Consider the following 14,276-nt stretch of genomic DNA (forward strand, 5'->3'; position numbering starts at 1 on the left):
TTGCCTGTTTTTCTCAGAGAACAGACAGGGACCTGGGGACCCTACCTGCCGCTTTGCAGGTTATGGATACCCACTTTCGTCCATGAGGGCCGACCCAGCCTTCGTTAGGACAGAGTTCCCATCCTGGGGGTGCCTTTCCTGGGAGATCACATAGGGTGGGCACGTGTCAGGCAGGTGATGCCGGTGCCGAGACTTCCGGCCTCTGGGACCCAGGATCTCCATGCACCTCTTGCCCACTAGGTAGGTGACCTCACTGAGGTTGAGCAGAATGCAGATGGCAGCTGTGCCCACCATGAAGTAGGTGAAGATCTTCTTCTCTGTGGGCCTGGAGATGTAACAGTCCACAATATGGGGACAAGGGTCTACACTGCAGGCCACCACGCGTGGCATGTTGTAATTCTCATAGAGGCGATGAAAGATGTAGAGGAAGGCCGAGTCCACGGCAGCCTTGAAGATTAGGCTCAGCAAGTATGTCCACCAGAGCCCGCCCCGCTTCTTATTCAGGTTGTTGTACAGGGATGGGGCATTGGGTCCGTGTTTCTCGCGGTGCCTCCGCTCCCGCTCCTCGCGATAGGCCACGTGCATGACCACGAGCAGCGAGGGGCACGTGACCAGGATGAGCTGCAGGGCCCAGAGGCGCACGTGGGACACAGGGAAGAAGTGGTCGTAGCAGACATTGGGGCAGCCTGGCTGGCGGGTGTTGCAGACGAAGTCCTTCTGCTCGTCGTCCCACACGTCCTCGGCAGCCACCACGTACACCAGCACGCGGAAGATGAACACCACCGACAGCCAGATGCGGCCCAGCGCTGTGGAGTACTTGTTCACCCCACTCAGGAGGCCCTGCAGAAATGTCCAGTTCATGCTGGCTGTGTCCTCGGCCTCTCGCGGAGATGCGTCTACCCGAGTGCCACCCACTCAGGCCTTGGGAGCCTGGAGGCCTGGAAGAACCTGGAAATGGGCGCCCTTAATGATGGTGTGGTTGATAAAATCGTTTTACAACCCCTGGGTCATTATATCCTCACTTGTAATGACCTGCACAGGGAGGGATTGCCATCATTTCCATTTCACAGGAAAATAAGCTAAGGCCCAGGGCCGTCCGCCCAAGGCCCCACAGCTAGAAGCAGCAGAGCTGGTCTTGAACCTTGGTCTTCAGGTTCCAAAATCAGGGTCTACTTTATTCTAGAAAGTAATAAATACAAGTGAAGATCTCATGCTGCACGGCCCTACCAGCCAGTGTCTTTACCATATGTTTCAGCCTAAAGAGACTGGACGATCCCATCAGCTCTCCCGACGGCTACCAAACCCATCAAACTTTCACTGAATGCCACAGGAGCCAGACCTTGGGCTTGGCACATTCACATCAGCCCTGGTAGGTCCTAGAACAGTCTCCATCCCTCTTCTCTGGCTCCAGGAGGCTTCCCAGATATTCCCTTCCCAACTAAACAGTGGCACTTTGGAATCATGGTGGCTTGGCATGGTCCTGGCTGTGCCGCTGAGCTGGAGCTGGGGCTGAAAGGCTGACCAGTGGCTCCTCTGGAATTCCAACTATACTATCTTCGGGAGGGCCAGGGTAAGGGACAGAGACTAGATTCTGGCATGGTCAGTGCCTCACCTTTGCCTTTCTGTCTCAGGGACACCTCCTTCCCTGTTTGCTTAGTGGCTGTGTGCTAGCCATGTTTCCCATTATTTTCATTCAGGTCTCTGTCCTACACCCTCACCCCCACAGTCCCTTATTAGGAGTCCCTGTCTTTTCTGTCCCAAGCCTTCCCCCCTTATCCCTGACTCAGCTCCCAGCCTCTTCAGACACTGTACCCCCCCAGGACACAAGCTGAGCACTCTGTCTTCCTGTTTTCCTTGCCAGACTGCCAGCCGCTGGGGGCTTACTCTACACCTCATCTTATCTGTTTCCCCAGGACCCAGCTCTGGGCCTGGCCCGGGGAACACTCAGCAGATCCTGAACTCTATCTCCCTCACTGTCTGGCAGGACATTCTCTCCCTTCCTTGGGGCTCCCTGAGGCTCCCTAAGCCCCTGTCCCTTCTGCCCTCCCTCCCTGAAGCCTGCCCCACAGCCTGAGATCCCTTGGATATTTCAGCCCTGCGGGTCCCTTCTTCCCAGCCCTTTCTCCGGTCCTGTTTGGTCCTCACCTCTCCCTTCTCGTGGATCCAGTTCACTCTCCTGTCCCTGGGCTGTCTGCCTGCCCGAGGGCCTCCTGGAGGTAGCTTTTGTTCTTTCTCCCTGGTAGGGTGGGACTTTCTGAGCCAATGAGCCAAGCAAGAGTGGTAGGGTTCGTGGGCAGGGCAGGCTGGGCGGGCGGACTTCCCCAGGGAAATATTCAGAGCAAACACCTGCAGCTCTTCTCTGCTGGCCCACGCTTCCTCTCTGGCTTGGCTTGGCTGGCAGGTATGTGGGTGAGAACTCAGAGAGGTGGGCCAAAGTGTGGTGTCCTGTGTCTAGGCCAGGACAGCACTGGCGGCATTGACCCCTTTCCTGATGCTTCACTGCCTTGCCCTGTTGTCCCTAGGCTGTTTTTCTGCCCTTTCCCCCGGAAGCCTGTTTCTGGGGTCCTGAGCAACTGATATCTATGGAAAGTAACAAACTTGATTTAGTCCAGGACAGTGTCCTACCCCAGTGGGGATATTTCTGCCCACTAGAGCTTGGGCTGCTCTTAGGTTGAATATGGGACGAGAGGGGCTGACTACAGCTTGTCTGGACCAGGCACCTGCTGCCCTGCTGGAGACAAGGAATGCGAGTTGGCAGTGTGGAAGCTTCAGCTGGCATGGGCCCAGGCATAGTGTTGCTCTCCCTCCTCGTGGGCCTAGGCCTCTGTGCTTCTGGAGGCTTCCAGGAAAGCTGAGGGTGACCCAGCAAGGGCTACAAGAGGGGTCTGGGCCTGTGTTTGGCTGAGATGGCAAAGGTTAATGTGCAGCCAGGGAGCAGCTCTTTTGCCTCACTTCGTAGTAGCAGTGATTAGCATTTATGTGATCTTTTACAGCTGGCTAATCCTATTCACAGCCATGAGCTCATCATTCCTCACAGTGGCCCCACAGGTTAGGCATTTCTAATGCATTTGGAGAGAAGAGGGAGTTACTTTTCCAGAGTTCAGGGGTGCTTGGGTTTGAATGCAGCCATGCTGACTCCAGGCCATGTACTTCCTGTGTAGCATGCTCCATTCCTTTTGGAGCCATCCCGTATGCCTAAGCTTGCACGAGGGGCTAAGGCCTAGCCTTGAGCATGAGCAAGTGGCATGGTCTCCTGGGGTGCTGGGGCACCCCTGTTGGAGGAGGGCGCCTCATCTGGCTTAATCAAGTGTGGTCTTTTGCAAGGGCAGAGAGATGCACACACAGTGACAGAATGGGGAATCACAAATGGCAAAGGGCACCTGGAGTCAGTGAATGCATTGACCTTTATTAAGCCCTGATGGTGGGCCTCACTTCAAAGGTGGTTGCCCATTTGTTCTCTGAATAAACTGCTCCTTACCACCACCCCGTTTTGTCAATTAGCTTGGGCTCCGTGTCTGGAGTCTCTAATTTACAGGTAGATTCAGATCCGGACTTCAAACAATACAAGAGTGACTTACATTCTTAGGCCCGGGCAGAAACAAAGGTCGGGGCTGTGGCTACAATGGGAGGGGTTCAGGACACTGTCTCCTAGGCCCTTTGCCATTTAGCAAGGGCTTGTAATTTAGGTCCCACACTGGGGCCAGGAGTTGGGAGTTGAGAAATAGGAACCGGACCCCATGCCGTCTAAACCCTCCCTTTAGCCTGCCTCCAACTCACTCCATAGCTCCTCCACCCCCAGGACTGCACCTGTGAGAGAAGCCAGAGCCTCCCAGGCCAGGCCCACCCGACGGGTCCAGCCAGGCAGCCCCTCACACGACAGTTTTCTTCACATAGTCCCGGGGGCAGTCTGGCTCGAGAGGCGGGTGAGTGTCAGAGCCCAGAGAGATGAGGTCCCCTGAGAGGAGGTCGTTCTGTTTGCAGGAAGCAGTGACAGAGTTTGGGTAATGCCCTGTGGTTGTGGCCTGGGCTCTCCTTGCTGCCAGGCACTCCCGACACCGCTTGCTCACTAGGTAGGATAGCTCCACGAGGTTGAGCAGGATGCAGACGGCGGCTGTGACCACCATGAACAGAGTGAAGATGTTCTTTTCCGAGGGCTTGGAGATGAAGCAGTCCACTGTGTTGGGACAGGGAGCCAAGTGGCACTTGACCACAGGAGGGAGGGTGTACTTGGGGTAGAAGGAGTGGAACACATAGAGGAAGGTGACATCTATGCCGGCCTTAAAGACTAGGCTGCAGACGTACGTCCACCAGAGCCCGCCCCGCTTCTTGCCAGGGTCTGGGTAGAGGCGCCCACCACCCTCCCCAGCCATCTCTCGATGCTTCTTCTCCTGAGCTTTGCGGTAGGCCACGTGCATGACCACGAGCAGCGAGGGGCACGTGACCAGGATGAGCTGCAGGGCCCAGAGGCGCACGTGGGACACGGGGAAGAACTGGTCAAAGCAGACATTGGAGCAGCCGGGCTGGCGGGTGTTACAGTCAAAATCCTTGTGGTCGTCACTCCACACACGCTCAGCTGTCACCAAGTACACCAGCACGCGGAAGATGAAAACCAAAGACAGCCAGATGCGCCCAAAGGCAGTGGAGTACTTGTTGACCCCATTCAGGAGCGCCTCGAAGACCCCCCAGTTCATGATGCACCCACGTGTCGGCTGCCACTGCAGGGGAAGAAGAGAAATAATTTCCCCGTGTTGAAAGAAAGCTCGTTTGGAGCCCTTCCTAGAAATAGGCCATCATATTTAATCCTCACAACCACCTGGGGAACTGGGTTTATTAGTGTCCCCATTTCACAGGTGAGGAAAACCGAGATTTAGAGGCAGAATATGAGCTTATACCACTATTAGGTGCAGAGCTGGGATTTGAACACACGGTGATGAAGTCCCAACTCTACTCATAAAAGTGGGTGAAAGAGCTTTGTGCAGTCCAGTATCGTAGCCGATAAGGTTTATCTGAGGCATGATTATTGCTAATTATGATGATGAAGGGTTAGGGTTAGGTCTAGGGAGCCACCCATTCCTCACAGGAGTGCTGCAGAGAAGACTGGGGGCGTCACACCCCTGACCCATTCTGTTCAGCTGTAGGGCCTGAGCTTTGGGGCGACTTCTCCCCTCTCTAAGCACCACTCTGCCCTCAGACAGCCCCTCCTGAGGAAAGCACGCTCTCTATCCTTTGCTGGCTCGGGAGATGGGACTGTCGCGGAGGTGGGACTTTGTCTCGAGCCTCTGCCAGGGCTAACACTCTGTAAATACCTAGTCAGGGTCCTGCTCGGGTGGGAGTCCCCCGAATCAAGGTCAGTGGCCGTCCAGTGGGGCTGTGACAAGGATTCTGTGTTCAGGAGAAGTTGGCAAACACAAATAGGTACCACTATCCAGCCAAGCTACTACATTCATTCTGTGGCTCTCCAAAAAAGGAACCAGGTAGGATGGCCTGAACTCTTGACCACAGAACCCCTGTAGTGCTTTGATCATCTTGCAAAGCAGCCTTGTCCAGACACGGTGTGGGAAGTGCTGCTCTGGTCAGTTCTGACGGTGCACTTGGCTGGAGGAGCACAAGCCAGCAGATTCAGTTCCATTCAGGGAGGGTGTCCGCTTCCTTACTGGGGACCCCCACCTTAAGTCCTGTGTTCACTGAGACTCAGGCACCACAGTCTTACTTGCTGTGCACTCGGGGACCCCAGGGAGCCTGTGCTCTAAGGGATCAAGATGCCCTCCTTGCACCGCTCCAGGTGGAAGGTCACAGTCCTCCTGACCCCTCACCCTGTGTGCTTTTACTACTGAAAAGCAGGGCGGTGGGGGCGGCCAGCATGGATTGGGTGTTTACGTCCTGGTAGAAGCTGTTCTAAGCATGGCGCCGGATTCAATACACTGTCCCTTCACAGCAACCTTACAAGGGGTAGATTTTTAATTCCCTGTTTACGGATGAGGAAAATAAAGCATAGAGAGATTAATCAACTGCTTGCTGTTCCCCAGCTAGTAAGCAGCAGAGGGCCCACCCTCTAGGAACTGCCCAGTCTTGGGTGGAGCCTCTTTTCTCAAGTTTCGCAGAAGTGCTCTCTTCTCCCGGTGAATCCCAGTGCGGGAGGCTGGGATGTCTCCCATCCCCACCCAGACTCTCTCCACCACCCCCTAGTTGGCCTCAGGCCTCTCTCTGAGTCATCAGCTGCTCTGCTCAGTCTTGTTTCAGGTGGGTGGGTCTGGCAGCCTCTCTGGAGCACTGCGGAGGCCTAGCCCTTAGCCCCAGGGGCTCTCAACCAGCTAGCCCTGCCTTCGGTTTGGGGCAGGGAGGGAAGGACCTCGCCGCCCATAGATGAGGCTTGGCCTGCTTGTGGGCTCTGGCTCTCAGCCCCAGTCCCACACAATTCCTCACTCCCACCTATCCTTGCTGGGGAGAGCAGGAAGAGTCAGAGGGGAGAGAGGGGCTCCTCATTCCTCCACCAGCAGGACCCCAGGGGCATCCAGGCCACCTCTTTCCACTCATCACCAGAGAAATCTCCCCTGCCAGATGTGCAAGGGGCAGGGCACATCTGGACACAGATGCTTTTACCTGCACCGCTGCTTCTCAGGGCTGTCCTGGAATCCGCTTGTGGCAGCTGGCTGTGGAATTCAGCAAGCCGCCGGAAGTCATGTCAGGAGCAGGGAAGGTGTCCGGGGAAGCACGTTCCTGGGCCCGGGCCTGCAGAGCGCCTGGGTGTGTGGGGCAGGGCAGGGGAGGAGGAGGAGGAGGAGCTGCGGCCTGCACTGCCATTGGCTGAGCCCCAGCCTCCTTAGACTGCCTCCCCTGAGGCTCGGGGAAACCCAAAGACTCACTCTTCTCAGCCTGCTGACTTCAGAATCCCGGAATTCTCCTGTAGAAGCACAAGTCTGCTTTGCGCTCCTGCTTATTTTCCCACCCCTGGGCTTGTATGGGAGGAACGGATTTCTGTCTCTCTGCCATCTCTTTGTTTTCCCCTGGCTTCTGTGGGCTGCTTTTTGGGTTCTTGTCACTCTCTGGTTGCTCCTGAGTGGCTCTCCATTCTCATGGCAACAGCTGCCTTTGAAGCTCTATACCTTCCAATTGTTCTCTGGCCCAGAGGCATTTTTCTCTCCAGTTGCCCCACCAGAATGCCCTTCTCCTGCCTGCCCCCTCACCTGCCATGTCCTCTGAAATTTGGTGGAGTAGCTAAGCATCTTTTTTTTTTTTTTTGTAGCTAGCATCTTGACTCCACACCCCTACATCCGGACTTCACACCCTTCACCTGGGTCCCACACCTCTGCAACTGGATCCAACTCCTGAATCAGGGCCTCTTATCACTGCTTCTGGGCCCCACATGTTGTATTTGGGTCAAACAGCCCTACATTTGGACCCCACACCCCTGCATCTGGACTCTAAACCCCTGAATCTGGAGTCCACAATTTTGTACCTGGAGTCTACAACCCCACCCGCGTACCCCACAATATGGGCCCCTCACCTCTGCCTCTGGGTCCCTTGTCGCTGCACTTGGGCCTTATACCCTTGCATCTGGAGTTCCGCGTCCCCGCATCTGGAGCCCACACCTCTATAGTGGGGCCCCTTACCCCTGCATCTGGAATCTCACAGCCTGCATTTGAATCTCACCCTTTCCAGATCTTGACCGAGCCTTACCTGCTCCTTGTAGCCTGCTCCATGAGAGGGGTCATGAGAAGATGGTCAGTAAACAGTGACCATTGCTCCCAGTAGAAATAGAAGGCCAGATTGCTGTGAGCCTCTGGTTATATTTTCAACTGAACAACAAACGCATCACCTCGTTTCGTGTGTGCTTCTGTTTTAAGACAACTTATTGAATGCAGAGCAGTGCTTTGGTAATGCTGAACTCATGGCCATTTCCGCTATAGCTCATTCCAGAATGAGACTCATCCGCCACACGCGTGCTCCCTGAGGCACGTAGAGCCTGGACAGCTTGTCAGCATGTGTGCTTGGCGCTGTTGCAAACAGTAAAGCCACCAAGAAAAAGCACAGCAGTGAGAAAAATAGACCCTCATGAGACGTGTGTTTGCAGAACGGGAGCTGGAGGAAGAGGGCAGAGGACCACCTTGTGTGGCCTCAGCTAGGAATGTCCCCAGCGGGTACATTGTGTGCCTCAAATTTCTCACCACTTTGGGTGTACAGTTCATGGCCCTGGATGCCTCAAGGATGGATTTGGGGCCTGCAAATGAAGTTTAGCCAGTAGAAAATTCCCAGCACAGACTCTGTGAAAGGGGAGGAGCTACCCAGGTGTGTAACTTGCCTCCTGTTGGAGGGGCTGGTAGAGGGGTGGTGAGACCAAGGATGTTATGGTCACCATTTAGGCCAGAGATGAGAAGAGGGTTGGAGGAGGGAAATTCGTAGTAAGTAAGCACATCTGGAGGATTGGGAGCAGCTGTACGTGACCGGGCAGGGGACGTCCACTGTAGGGGGAGAGGCAGGCTCTTGGGGAGAACACGGGGAAGAGCTGTGTGGGTTTGTCATGGGTGCTGGTTGGTAGGGCTAGTGAGCGCCGTGTTGCTGGAGCTCAGAGGGAGTTTTGCAGACATCTGGCCACAGATAGTCCTCAGCCCCACGGGGGTGGCAGGAGCTGCAGGCCTGGAGGAGGACTGGGGCCATGCGGAGCTCCTGGGGGGCACTGGCATTTTAGGAAGTAGGCAGAGACAGAGATGCCTGTGGAGGAGAAAGAATGTTTCAAGGTGGAGAAACTTGGGTGCTGGGAGGGGAGAAGATGATGAAAGGCGGTCCAGGAAACCTGGCCCTGGAGACTTTCATTTCAGTAGAGAGAGAGGAGAGAAGCCAGAGGGTGCACGCAGGAAAAGTGTTCCTTTTCTGGAAGGGAGAGGCAGGGCCTCAGGAAGAGAAGATTTGCTTCTTTGTGGGGAACCAGAGGGGATGCATGGCAAAGGTACCTGCAGCAGCCCTCACACCCTCCTCTGCTCCCTCCCTGTGCTGCTGTTTCCAGTCTCTCTGGTCTCTGCTGGGCTCTCCAGGTTTCCTCAGCCCTCAGCCCGGCTTTCTCACCAGCTTTGATGTGTAGTTCTGCTCAGACTGACCTCCTCCCCAGCCCCACCCAGGAGGCGGTCCCAGCTCCTTGCCTATCAGCTCTACTGGCGCAGCCTGTGCTCTGGTTAACACACGTGGGTGGATGGGAGCAGAACATGTCCTGGAGCCCAGCGCTCCCTGCTGAATGCAGCAGGCTGAGGGAAGTCTAGCTGCCCTGGCCTGGTCTTCCGACAGCTGCCTATTAAAATGCCTGTTCCCTAAGGAGAGTCAATCTTTGCTCCTAGGGGGACGAGACAGCAGGCCTAGGCACCAGGATGCCAAGGGGGCACCTGTACGAAAGGCTGAAAAACAGAGAAAGGAGGAATAATAATAATAATAATGTCTGCTCATTAGGTTTAGTACCTCTTGGGCCAGAAACCAGGAGAAATGCTCTACTTGTATCTTACATGTGATGACTTGCTGCTCTTTGTACCCCTCCATTCTGCTCTCTGTACACTGTAGAGCTGTCTCTAAATTATACCTAAAAAAATCTTTCAGTGGCTCTGCAACGCTCTTGAAAAAAAATCCCATTTTGCTAATGTGGCCTGAAGGGTCCTGCACAGGTTGACCTCTGCCGCCGTCTTTACCTTCAGCTTCTTCCTCAATCTTTGCGTTCCAGCCACACTGGACTTCTTTTGCTTTCTTGACCACCAGACTTTTTCCCACCTCAGGGCCTTTGCACATGTCTTAATGTTCTTTTATTTTCTTTCTCTGAGCTAGCATTGACTTAAGCTCCAAATCCTAATTTAAATGTTACTCATGAGACAAGCCATCCCTGCCTCTGTGTTGTAGAATCTCTTAGCACAGTGCTCCCTTTGTGACAGTTGCATGTGTAGAGTATTTTGTTTTTTGTTTGGTGTTTTTTTGAGAAAGGCTCTCACTGTGTAGTTGAGGCTGGTCTTGAACTCACTATGTAGCCCAGGCTGGCCTCAAACGCATGGCTATCCTTCTGCCTCAGCCTCCCGAATGATGGTGTGTGCCACAACACCTGGCTTACACTATGATCTTGAAGAACCGGAATGACACACTCTACCTGTACCACCAGGCACACAGGAGTGTGAGCAGTGCAGTCCTCCAGCCCTGGAAAGACCTGGAGGGTGCAGGTTGCTGCAGATTCATCCCTACCCTCGGTGGCCTCCATGCTAGGGCCCAGTGGGGAAGACTCAGCCACTTGGGGTCTAGGGAGAGCTATGTGACACACAGAATCCACTCACACCTGGGTTCAAGTCCCATTTCTATTCCCTGCTAGTGCGGTCCTGGCCAAATTATCTTCCTCCTTGAGCCCTGACTTCCTTTCTGAGTGCATTGTGGGGAGGGGGCCCTTGTGAGGTGCACTGGGCCGGACCATGTAGTGCACGGTGATTGTAGTGGGCTCCCCCCATACTCTTGTCTTTTTTTCTCGGGGGCCACTGCTTCTCATTTGCAGAGTGCCATCTTGTTTTCCCCCTCCAGGGCCTCCAACTGGGGACTAAAGGCCTTTTATCTCCTCTGTGACCTGCTGCTCTTCCTGCTATTTCAGAGGCTTAGTGTGGGCCAGGTCATGGCAGCAGTGATACTCACTGTCCCTGAGACTGAACCTGATGCTGTCAGGGCTCCTCTTCCCTGCAGCTGGGCCCACATTGAGACTGAATCCAGGGTCCCATCACCGGTGCCCTCATGAGCTCAGGAGCTGTTCCTGAACCTTTGGCCACCAACTACCAAGCTGCCAGAGCTAGGAGCCTCCTTTGGGGCTCTGGTCTGAATGTTCAGAACCTGTGCTCAGTCACAGACCACATGGCTTGCTGGAAACAATCAGGCTGAGCTGCCTTAAGTACAGCTTCATGGAGTGGCCAGCAGCTGCCCCTCACCTGCCTGGCTGCTGCATTTCAGGAGCTGACAACCCTCCTGTAAAGCATGCTGGCTTGTAGCAAGCAGGCTCAGTGTCCAGTTGCCACCACCTGCCACATTGCCTGGGGCTCTGTGGGCTCTTGACGCCTCTCTGCCTGAATACAGGGTAGGCTGGATGTGCCAGCAAATTCATGCCCTTGACCAATGAGTGATGGAAGTTAGGGGATGAATTCTCCAGCCTCCTCACCCTTTGGCTGACAGAGGCCAGGCTCCCCGTTCCCCTGCTCCCTGGAGGGCCCCAGCAGGGTTAATCTCAGCTGCCCACAGCAGCATCTTGCTCCATCACACATCCTGCATCAGCTTCCCTCCCTTCTCTGCCTTGCTTCCCTTTTCTCCTGCTATGTTTCCTGGGATTGCCTCCCAGATAAACAATTTGCATGCAAATCTCTGTCTCAGGCTTGGCTTTTGGGTAAATCCAAACTAAGACATCTCATGTTTGCATCGGGCAGCTGTCTCATTTGCTGGGAAATTCTCCTCTCCCTGCTCTGACCTACTCTGTCTCCCAGAGCTTGCTTCCTTGGTTACTGTTGATTGGGCCAGGACTGGCACTGACTCCAAACTGAGCTAATCGGGTATGCTTTCCTTCTGAGGTTCTGTCTCAGGCTTGGCTTTTGGGTAAATCCAAACTAAGACATCTCATGTTTGCATCGGGCAGCCATCTCATTTCCTGGGAAATTCTCCTCTCCCTGCTCTGACCTACTCTGGCTCCCCAGAGCTTGCTTCCTTGGTTAATGTTGATTGGGCCATGACTGGCACTGACTCCAAACTGAGCTAATCGGGTATGCTTTCCTTCTGAGGCGACTGGGCCCATGTGACCACCCAACCCACACAGATCTATGAAGAGACTTTCCTTGGGACTTGGACAGGGACACAGAGAGTCTGATGACAGAGGAGAGTGAGGCTCCAGATCGTTGGGTTTGAAAATGCTGCTGTGGGATAGTTATTCTGGTACAGTAAAGGAGACAGACGAGATAAGCAAGTGTGTGCCTAGAATGGAGCCCAGCGATACTGTTTTCTTTCCACATCACCCCCTTGCCTGAGCCTGTTCAATTTAGGTTTCTGCCACTTGTGACCAAAGATACTCTGTGTGACCTTGAGTTTGCTCTTCAACAGTGGCTGGGGCACAGCAGGTGTTTAATAAGTTTGTTGACTGACTTATACCGAACCCCACTTCTGTCATTCGTGCGTTGGTGTTGATAATAACTACTTTCTGGGGTTGCTGCATGGGTAAAATGAGAAAATGAGAGGGACAGGGCCAGGGCCAACTGGGTGTGCTGCTGTCATTGAAAACCACAGACTCCGTAGGTCACACAAAACGGAAATTTATATTCCCAGGTCTGGAGACTTGGAGGTCTGAGATCAAGGTGCCTGTAGTTGGTGAGGGTCTCTGCTCCCAAGGTGGAACCTGAACACTGAGTCCTATGGAGAGGAGGAACACGGTGCCCTCACATAGCAGAAGGGGCAAGGGTGAAAAAGGCCAAATGCCTCCACCAAGCCCTCTGATGATGGCAGGAATTCGTTCTCAGGATGTAGGCCCCTCTGGGAGGCTCCACCCCAGCACGGTTGCATTAATGATTAGATTTCCAGCCCCTGATGTGGGGAGCGCCTTCAGATCACAGAAAGGGCTTTGTCGAGTCTGAAGAGTCTGACCCGAGACAGTGAAGAGCTCTGTGCTGTACTGGTGGCTGGGGAGGAAGCCAGGGAGGGTGAGGCCTCCGGGGTGAGGATCTCCCGGCCCTTGCTGGTGCCTGCTGGCCACTACGGACTGTGTGAAGTTGACAGTGATGACAGCAGTGGAATTGGGTGACTGGCTTGGCAGACTTTTTTTCTTCTTCTAAAAATCGATAAGAAGGGCAGAGAAGGGAATTAGTGTTTATTGACTGCTCTGTGGCACGCACCAGGCCCAACTCCTTGTATACATCGGAGTCTAACCGGTGACCCAGAGGCCAGTGTTTTGTTTGGACTTCATGGTGCTAAAGAAACATTTCAATTAATTGCCAACATATTCAGATCTGGAGATTCCGTATGTTTTGGGAGATGCTTTTGAAAAATCAGAAGAGCTGGTAATGTCCTTCCCCTGTGTTGTACATAAGCCAGAGCTGACAAACAGCTGTGTCCTCCCAGGGGACTGTGGCACCCTAGTTTTCCACGGGTCCCTGCAGGCCCTTTGTGTGCTGCTGCTGTTTGCCTGACCCTTGTAGCCATGGGAATGGTAACCCTGGATACTCTGACCCTCCTGATGGCCCTGTGATGTGGGTACATTTAATCCCATTACAGAGATGGTAAGACTGAGGCTCAGAGCTGAAGTTATCTGCTCTAGGGCACACGGTTAGAGAATGATGGAGCTAGGATTGTCTCTCAGCTCTTTCTGACTCCCAAGCTCCTTCTCCAACCACAGCTTTTGGGCAGGGGCGGAGGGGGGCCAAGTTTTGTAGTGGTGAGTAAGAAGGGAGAGAGAGTCAGGAAGGCTGGCAGGGGGGGCAGGAGATGATAGGCGGTCTTTTGTAGTGGTGAGTAAGAAGGGAGAGAGAGTCAGGAAGGCTGGCAGGGGTGGCAGGACATGATGTAGCCGGTCTGAAGGACCCCTGGCTGTTCACTGCTAAGAACTTTATGTGCTGGGGCCGTCCTGTGGCCCAGGGACCAGGGAGAGATTAGCCCGGGAAGACCTGGGGGGCTGATGCTTTAGGAGATGACTTTGGGGGGCCAGAAGGGAGGCGGGTGGGATGGTGGGGGAGGCAGGCCAAGTAGAGGAGGTGACATCCAGGTTTGGGGTACTGGTTTTGGGGCCCGTGGGACCCGCGGGGCAAGGTCTGGGGGGAGCCGGCCAAGCAAGGCTGGAGTGGACTGGAAGCTCCCAATGGAGGTGACGATCTAGAGACCAGGCCGCCGTGCCCAGTGGGGGCGGAAGGTCCTGGCTGGGGCGTCTGTGCCAACCTTTGGCCTCAGCGTTTGGAGGAGGGTGGAGGGCTGCTCCCCTCTCCTCTCCCTGACCTCCCTCAAGGTAAGGAGAATCCTGCCCCTCCTCACCCAGCGGGCCTCCATCATCGGCTTCCCCTGGGATACGGGAGCGAAAGGGAAGAGAGTGAGGCGGGCAGGGGAGGAGGGCGAGAGAGCTGGTTATCACTTCCCCGGCTCCGAGTGGATAATTACACAGCTGTCTGAGCCCCAGGACGGGGCCAGGCGGCAATCCGTACAGACAGTCTCTCAAAATTAATGGGACTCCAAGGGGTTAGGGGTGTGGGGAGGGCCGAGGCTACGGGAGGCTGAAGAGAGATGGGCTAGACACAGGGAGACTGTCTGGCAGGAAG

The 14,276-nt window shown here is 54.7% G+C and overlaps 3 protein-coding genes across 3 annotated transcripts in view; 1 reads left to right on the forward strand and 2 right to left on the reverse strand.

Annotated features, from left to right (window-relative positions):
- Window positions 1–60: 60 nt before the first annotated feature.
- On the reverse strand, window positions 61–2,166 carry Gjb4 (gap junction protein beta 4). The gene is made up of 2 exons (XM_010645222.1): window positions 2,146–2,166; window positions 61–1,179 (listed from the first exon to the last, which is right to left on the reverse strand). Exon 2 carries the CDS (start codon window positions 859–861, stop codon window positions 61–63), a length of 801 nt encoding a protein of 266 aa, XP_010643524.1. The 5' UTR covers window positions 862–1,179; window positions 2,146–2,166.
- A 1,516-nt stretch (window positions 2,167–3,682) lies between these two features.
- On the reverse strand, window positions 3,683–6,743 carry Gjb5 (gap junction protein beta 5). Its single transcript, XM_010645224.2, has 2 exons — window positions 6,601–6,743; window positions 3,683–4,715 (listed from the first exon to the last, which is right to left on the reverse strand). Exon 2 carries the CDS (start codon window positions 4,689–4,691, stop codon window positions 3,870–3,872), a length of 822 nt encoding a protein of 273 aa, XP_010643526.1. The 5' UTR covers window positions 4,692–4,715; window positions 6,601–6,743; the 3' UTR covers window positions 3,683–3,869.
- Window positions 6,744–10,081: 3,338 nt separating this feature from the next.
- Window positions 10,082–14,276, forward strand: part of LOC104877001 — a 181,830-nt gene continuing 177,635 nt past the window's right edge. Inside the window, exons 1-2 of the mRNA XM_033767259.1 lie at window positions 10,082–10,138; window positions 13,970–14,158. Coding sequence (XP_033623150.1) covers window positions 10,082–10,138; window positions 13,970–14,158 — 246 coding nt within the window. The remainder of the gene's footprint in view (window positions 10,139–13,969; window positions 14,159–14,276) is intronic.

Source organism: Fukomys damarensis, unplaced genomic scaffold (assembly GCF_012274545.1).
Source record: "Fukomys damarensis isolate Sample0158 unplaced genomic scaffold, DMR_v1.0_HiC HiC_scaffold_23, whole genome shotgun sequence".
NCBI lineage: Eukaryota > Metazoa > Chordata > Mammalia > Rodentia > Bathyergidae > Fukomys > Fukomys damarensis.